The 8,341-nt window shown below is 39.6% G+C and overlaps 1 protein-coding gene across 2 annotated transcripts in view; it reads left to right on the forward strand.

The window, feature by feature from the left end:
- Window positions 1-7,716, forward strand: part of PTCHD4 (patched domain containing 4) — an 81,328-nt gene extending 73,612 nt beyond the window's left edge. For both annotated transcript variants that reach the window (XM_031066683.1, XM_005418405.2), the window contains exon 3: window positions 6,083-7,716. In XM_031066683.1, the coding sequence (XP_030922543.1) occupies window positions 6,083-7,716 (1,634 nt within the window). The remainder of the gene's footprint in view (window positions 1-6,082) is intronic.
- The last annotated feature ends 625 nt before the right edge of the window (window positions 7,717-8,341 follow it).

Consider the following 8,341-nt stretch of genomic DNA (forward strand, 5'->3'; position numbering starts at 1 on the left):
TGCAGTTGCTGTAAGCTCTGTGACATTCAGAAGATTCAGATACTGAAAATTCCTTTTGTTCAAGGAGACTCCTCCCTTTGGACAATGCTACTCATCAGTGCATCACTGCCACAGTTAGACTCTCTATCCCCAAAGTCTGAACCATCCCAGGCATTTTACTGGCAGGGTGAGGTCTGACTTTGCCTCCAGTGGGAGATTCTGGAGAAAGGGTAAACCTGAGTTTACCCCCTAAACCATAAGAGTGGTTTAGTTCCTCAGCTGCCTCATCAGACCCTTCCAGTTACCACTAAAGCAGCTTAACAGCCAAGGCAAAACTAAGAAAAGAAGGAATGGTCAACAAACCAACTGTGTGAACAACTCAATTACCATCACTTCACAAGTACCTAGAGAGATGTAAAATTAAAACCATTTTTTTCCTACTTACATTTTAGATTAGTTTGAAAACATATTCTCTATCTTTTCCTTCTCCTTAATGAAGCTGAGAATTTACTCAGTGTTGTGGTTAGGATCCACTTCTTAGCTGGGTGCATTGTTCTGAGATTTACCTTTATGAAATGGGATCTAGATTAAGGTACACATTTCCTACTGCTACCTAAAGTACGACCAAGCTTCAAATTTTCTCTGCCTTCTACATCAAAATCCCTAAAGATTTACTGACTCTTCATAAAGAAGTGGTTTAATAATTTTTTCTATTGCTTCTTCCCTCCCTGAGATCCAGAGAGTCCTTGGTGACTGTGATTAATTTTTTTAATCTCTGTGCTTCAGTTTTTAAATGTACGTGGGGATACCAATATTAATGATACTACTATTAGTGATTTAGCAGAACAACAAATGCATCCTACACTGCAGTGTGTTGAGATGCAAAGTTGTTCCTCCATAAAAAAGTGATCATTTGAACCTAAACTCTCTAAAATGGGGTGTATTTTCTAATCAGTAAACCTGGATAAGAGAGTCCAAAGAGCCAGCAGCCGGGTCTAGTAGAAGGTGTCCCTGTCCATGGCATAGAGTTGGAATTAAATGGTCTTTAATGTCCTTTTCAAACCAAGCCATTCAAAGATTCAATGATCCTGCACTTCAACATGCTCTTAATGATCATGGCCCCTGCTATTATGGGGCATTGATTAGATAAAACTAGACAAGTTTTTCTAGGACATTAATTGCCTATCCCCTGTGGAAAAGAAAGAAAAAAAAAAAGGGTGTTTTCTCACTAGGTAAAATAATGTAAAGTTTATTTCCATTGGATCACAACAAAGAATTATAATGTAAAAATATATTTCCTACCCACTACTATGATTTAAAAGAAAGCTGCCTCTTCATCCTTTGTATTCACAAGTTACATGTGTGGCTGTTAACGAAAACTGAGTGCAATATTTGGATTTCTCAGTGCAGAAATGCTGAGTAATCTGTGCTATGGCGCTTCTAAGACTTTGTTTGTTTGTTTGAAATATAATGTACAGGCCAAGGTTATCACCACATTGACTGCTGTCACCTATTGCAGCAAATAATCTTCTTTATGCCTTGATTCGAATAAAAGTGCAGAGTCATCCTGATCTCCCTTCCTAGAAAGTTTACAAAAGCTGGCAGCAGCCAGCAGCTCTCCTTCCAGCAGAGCCTCATGGCCTCAGACTGGGCTACCAGTGGCTGTCATGAGGACTGATAAATGCAGATCAAACTCCCGTCCAAAGAAGCTGACTGATTGAGGCAGAAGCAACAGCTAAATGCTGAATGGGCATGCTTTGGTTAAGAAAACACTGAAGACAGATTGTTTTTCATGCTTAAAAAATCCTAAGCATTCTAAGCAGAGATAGGTATGATGGTACAAAAGTACGAGACCTCAGGAATATGAACAGAATCTGCCTCCCAGCACAGACAGGTTGTACCCAGCACCTACATTAACATTTATTAATCTGACCTTCAGACTTGCAATGAAGAAGACTTTATCACCTCCTAGATTGTGTGTTCCAGAGTTTAATGAAGCTTAAAGAAAACAAGAAAGCTTTGTTTTTTTCTGATATCTAATGTAATGGTTTTGGGGGATTTTTTTTCCAAATGAAACCAATGACTTCTTCTCCTTCTCAAGTAGAAATGAGAAAGATTTTATTGTTGTCCTTATTATACCTTTTTTTATGTTGGATGTTGTTGAGTCCTCACTGGCATTCCAGTCTATGAAGGGAAAAATCAATCAGTTTCTCTTTGATTTTCATGTAAGAATAACAGGGTATTGTTTGCTGGTTTTATTCTCCAGGACATTCGGCCTATTTTGTACCATTTTTTAAATGTCATCCACAACAGAGGTCTAGAACTAGGTGATTTTAAAGGTCCTTTCCAAACCAAATCTTTCTATGATTCAGTAAAAAAAATCATGCCCCATTTCAAAACAGTACTTCAGTCCTCCTTTTTGAGGATGGATACTTGCTTCGTCTTTCCATTCTTCTTGGACCATCCCATCTACATTTATCCCCTGAAATGATTTCTAATTTTTCAGAGATTGCTTTGGCTTAACTTTTAATTGATTCATTTCTCCAGGTTGATTGAATTTAACTCAACCAAGTTGTCTTTAATCTCTCATTTCACTCTTTCTGTTTCTGTCCCTATTCTCTTCCAACTTATCTTCTCATAATTAATCTTTTGCTCTTAAATTTGAGGCAGAAAATGCATTATTTATTTTCGTCTTCTCTGTGGCCTCCCTTTCTTGTTCTCCTACCCTCACAAATAATGGACTAAAAATTTCTTGTCTCCTTTCCTTTAAAGTAGTCATAGGCCATTGCCTGTCCAGCAAATAAAAAATTGCTGTACTTCATTCATGTCATGTTAGTACCAGAGAAACTTGGCAGTTTTGACCCAGAGCCAAAGACCCTCTGAACCTTCCTAGAACTGCTCAGTGAACTTAACTCCACTGTCACTGTTGTTGTGGCATTAGGAATAAGGCGGAAGGAACAAAATTTTATAGAGTGACTATGTTGTCTGAATCTTGAGAACTGTCAGAAGACATTCAGGAAAAATGGATTTGTATCCTTGTTGGGAGAAGGGAATAGACCTGCTTATCTGGGGAGAGAAACAGAGGCTGACTGGAATACTTGGTATCAGAGTAATGACATGGGCAAACCAGTCAGGCAAAGATTTCCTCTTGTGTCAGCAAGGGAATTACTGCTCTGTATTCCCCAATACCTGAGCTTGTGGGATAGAACTGAAAATACTTGTAAAAGGGGAATAAGTGGAAATTTAACTTTTGTATAATAAGAATCATAAGAAAATCAGTGCCAGTTTTGATACTCAAATAAACTACAAATATAATTTTGAACATTATCACAAGTTTGGACACACACGTTAGTTCACATTCTTGCACACTTCTTCACACATATGTTTGACAATAAAGCCCCTCTCTATTATTTACTGTGTAACTACCCCAAGGTTAAATGCACCCAGGTACTCATCACTGAGAATGTGATATGTTAACACTTATAAATTAATAACAATAAAAACATGGCAAAGATGCAACTGTGAACACAAACTTGTAGGAGGGCAGATAAGTGAGATTTTGGAATAAGAAGAGAAAAGTCCATATTGTTATTAATTGCTGATAGAGCTGGTTCATTGCTTCACCCATTCCAGTGCTGGAGTGCATCCAGGGAAGGGCAATGGAGCTGTGGAAGTCTCTGGGGCACTGGTCTGATGTGGAGCAGCTGAGGGATCTGGGAAAGGGGCTCAGCCTGGAGAAAAGGAGGCTCAGGGAGAATATTCTGGCTCTGCACAACTCCCTGATAAGAGGGGACAGCCAGGTGGGGGTTTGTCTCTTCTCTCAGGTGATAAGTAATATGACCAGGGGAAATGACCTGAAGTTGCTCCAGGGGAGGTTTAGGTTGAATACTGGGAAAATTTTTTTCACTAAAAGGGTTGTCAAGCATTGGAACAGAGTGCCCAGGGAAGTGGTGGAATCACTGTCCCTGAAGGCATTTAGAAGATGTGCAGATGTGGCACTGAGGGCCATGGTTTAGTGCTGGGCTTGGCAGTGCTGGGTTAGTGGTTGGACTCGATGATCTTAAAGGTCACTTCCAACCTAAATGATTCTGTGGTTTCTGCACCATTAAATTAAGCCATACCAAGACATGGACCCTTGAAGTGCTGACCAGCCAGCCTGGTCCACAACCTGCAGGAGACTTAAACACTTGCTACAGTCATATAAGCATTGCATTCAAGTCACTTGATTCTGCAGATTTATTCAGCTGAAGGAGACAATCCTTTCTGCTTGATGGCCCAAAAATAACAGTGTGCAAGGCAGCTGTGCCTTGAGAATTTGAACAACTCACCCTAAACTTACCAGGGAATTCAAGGTCCCTGCTGAGCTGAGATGCTGGTTCATAAGAGAGCAGCATTTCCACACAGGCTTTTTGCTAACTGCAAGACTTCTGTATCAATGTATGTTTATCTTTCACTGGGGACTCTGATCTGCAGTAGGGCAGGTAACATTCACAGAACCTGACAGTTTATGCTGTAATTTTCCCTGCCTAGAACGGCTGTCAGGAGTCTGCTTTGGGCAACATAAGCAGCTGTATGAATCCAAACAATGTAAATCTAAAGACAAACTCAACAGACCTTTCATTGCACACACTTGGTTATTTGCAAATCTCCTGTTGTCATATTTCTGGGTTTGATCCGAGAAAATTTGCTTTATGCCTGCTTTAGTTCATGCAATTCTTCTACTACAGACAGTGAAGGCCCACAGACAGAGGCAGAAACATCTGCAATCTACTCCTTCTTTTTCTGCTTATAGTGTGTGTCCTTACATTGGCCAGAATTTTCTCCGGGCTAGATCCAAAGTGAAGAGAACTTTTCACTTTCTAATCCAAATTCAAATTTGTGGTTTTAATTATTTAATTTTTTTTAATTTGTTTTAATTATTATTTGAAAGCCAAATTTAATTGTTACTTGAAAGACAAACCATTTTGGATGGGTCTTTTGAATGTTGGCTTTTCTATTTTCCCTCAAGTCGAAGTTCTCTAATGGTAAATGAAAAAAGAATATGCATGTGTGTATATATTCTTTTCAACATACACATTATATGAGTATGTATATATGATATAGAACTTATTTGTTAAACTTGTCCATAAGATCAGCTTCAGTTTTATCATTCTGTCGCAAAATTTAATAGCTGTAGACTTCCTAGACTGTGACTGTGACAAGTAAAATTAAAGTAAGCCTGTATTAAATTTTAATTTATTAAAATATCATACCCCTAAAACACTTAGGAATGGAATACAAAGTCAGAACCTGTCATGGAATACTGACCACATCTGACTTTTCTGAATGTCCTCTCACATGAGCTAAGAGAACTCCTTGTCACCAGGAGGACCTCTGGATAGCAGAAAGAGACACAGATATAATCATAGAAAATAAATCCATACATTTTCTAGACAATGAATTTGGACCAATGGCTTAGCCAGTACACTACTCTCCATCATCACAACCAGCATGCCAATTTTCATAGTGTGCAAACTGTGTGCTATCATTGAGAGTTCTAATTTTACTCAGTAGGCAGAGAATCATGATACAAATTACTCTGTATTTACAGCATAATTTTTCCTTTGTAATTTACAAAGAAACAAGGTGTCCTATTCTTGGTCACAACCACTCATTTCTCAAATAATCCCTTTAATTTATACTCTTTGGAAGAAAATGTTACTTGTAGTTTAAGTTTTTCAAGTTGAATCCCTTAAACCTTGAAAGATGTAATAGGATGAAAAAAGGAATTTTTAGAATGAACCCCAGACTTGAACCAACCTTCACATTCTCCTGTATTTGCAGTCCATTTGGGAAGTAATTCAATGTCCACTAAAATCAATCAGTATCTTCATTTTTTTTCTGAGCATGGAGAGTCTTAGAATGTCAGGGCTGTTAATTCAAGGTGAACGTGATATTTAGCTTTAGATAGACATTTAAGAGTTTTCCGTTTGTTTAACTGGTGACAAAAACATAACAAAATTTAGCTGAAAATTTTTTTTTACTGCTGGAGGGTGAAACACCTGGGGGATGATTGGACCCCCTATATTTAGGCATGAGTACACACTTTGTTTTCTCGTTTCAGGTCATGGAACCAAAGGAGTGTTTGAACTTCTTTCAGGATGGCGTCGGACCAGGGAGAATCTGCCCTTCAAGGACCGAGTAGCAGACGCCTACTCAGATGTCATGGTCTCCTACACCATGACCAGCTCCTTGTATTTCATAGCCTTTGGCATGGGGGCAAGCCCCTTCACCAACATCGAAGCTGTAAAAGTCTTCTGCCAGAACATGTGTGTCTCCATCCTGTTGAACTACTTCTACATCTTCTCTTTCTTTGGCTCCTGTCTGGTCTTTGCTGGCCAGCTGGAGCAGAACCGGTATCACAGCATATTCTGCTGTAAAATCCCCTCGGCAGAATACCTGGACCGGAAACCTGTGTGGTTCCAGACCATGATGAATGACGGCCATCAGCACACTTCCCACCACGAGACCAACCCGTACCAGCACCACTTTATCCAGCATTTCCTCCGAGAGCACTACAACGAGTGGATTACCAACATCTACGTCAAGCCATTTGTGGTGATACTGTATCTCATCTATGCCTCTTTCTCCTTTATGGGGTGCTTACAGATTAATGACGGAGCCAACATCATCAACCTTCTTGCCAGTGAGTCCCCAAGTGTTTCCTATGCCCTCATACAGCAAAAGTATTTCAGCAACTACAGCCCCGTGATAGGCTTCTACATCTATGAACCTCTGGAGTACTGGAATGGTACTGTGCAAGAAGACCTAAAAACACTCAGCCAGGGGTTCAACACCGTCTCCTGGATTGAACAGTATTACCAATACCTTCGAGTGGGTAACATCAGTGCAACCAACAAAAGTAACTTTATCAGCATCCTCCAGAGCTCCTTTTTAAAAAAGCCACAATTCCAGCACTTCAAAAATGACATCATTTTCTCCAAAGCTGGAGATGAGAACAACATAATTGCTTCTCGTCTGTACCTTGTGGCCAGGACTAGTGAAAACACACAGAGGGAAGCGGTGGAACTGCTGGAGAAGCTGAGGCCCCTTTCTCTTATACAGAGCATCAAGTTCATTGTGTTCAACCCTACTTTTGTTTTCATGGACCACTATGGTTTATCAGTAACTATGCCTGTCCTGATTTCTGGTTTTGGCATCCTGCTGGTGTTAATACTGACCTTTTTCCTGGTTATCCACCCTCTGGGAAATTTCTGGTTAATCCTCAGTGTCACCTCAATAGAGCTGGGTGTCCTTGGCTTGATGACCTTATGGAATGTAGACATGGATTGCATTTCTATACTGTGCCTTATCTACACTTTGAATTTTGCCATAGATCACTGTGCACCCCTGCTTTATACATTTGTATTAGCTACTGAGCACACCCGAACTCAGTGTATAAAGAACTCCCTCCAAGAGCATGGGACAGCCATTTTGCAGAACGTTTCTTCCTTTCTTATTGGGTTGGTCCCCCTTCTCTTTGTGCCTTCAAACTTGACCTTCACACTGTTCAAATGCTTGCTGCTTGCCGGCAGTTGCACACTTCTGCACTGTTTTGTTATTTTGCCCGTCTTTCTAACCTTTTTCCCACCTTCCAAAAAGCACCATAAGAAAAAGAAACGGGCCAAAAGGAAGGAACGAGAAGAGATCGAATGCATAGAGATTCAGGAGAATCCTGATCATGTTACAGCAGTCTGAAGGCTTAGAAAAATATAATAGTATATTCTCTTTTTAAAAAAGCGTTGCACAGAGATGCAGGGAAAATAGAGCAAAGATCTCAGCTGCTTGTGCTGGCCAGGTCTGACAAGGCAAAGGAAGATCAAGAAGGGGTATTCATGACACCTCAAGGTGCAAACTTTTTTTAACAAAAATAATGAAAGTGAAATAATCTCAAATGTTTCCTTTGAATCCTCATTCTCCACCAGGGAAGAGTCTGTTGGCCATTAAGTGTTCCTGAGTCTCAAACTGTAGCTCTAATGGGAATTGCTTAATATGTCATATGTAGGACTAAATCTACGGTGAAAAAGAGTTGCCATTAAGTAAAGACTAGGGGGAAAGGCAGATTTGTTTGAAAAAACTGTCCATAGAAGAGAATTAAACAATGTTTCAAATAAGAAAAGGTTACAAGACCAAGAGAGATTGAAAATGCCATGGTAATTTTTTATCTTCTTGAACAAGTTAGTTAAGATGAAACTATGCACTTGGGAAGTAAATGTTTAAAACTATGTAAGCCAAAGTACTTCCCAAATCCAGTATACCTTGTATATCTGTAACCCTACAATTAGAGCATTATTGCAAATCTGGATGGCAAAAGGATAGAAGT

This window comes from Geospiza fortis, unplaced genomic scaffold (genome assembly GCF_000277835.1).
Source record: "Geospiza fortis unplaced genomic scaffold, GeoFor_1.0 scaffold98, whole genome shotgun sequence".
NCBI classification, from domain to species: Eukaryota; Metazoa; Chordata; class Aves; order Passeriformes; family Thraupidae; genus Geospiza; species Geospiza fortis.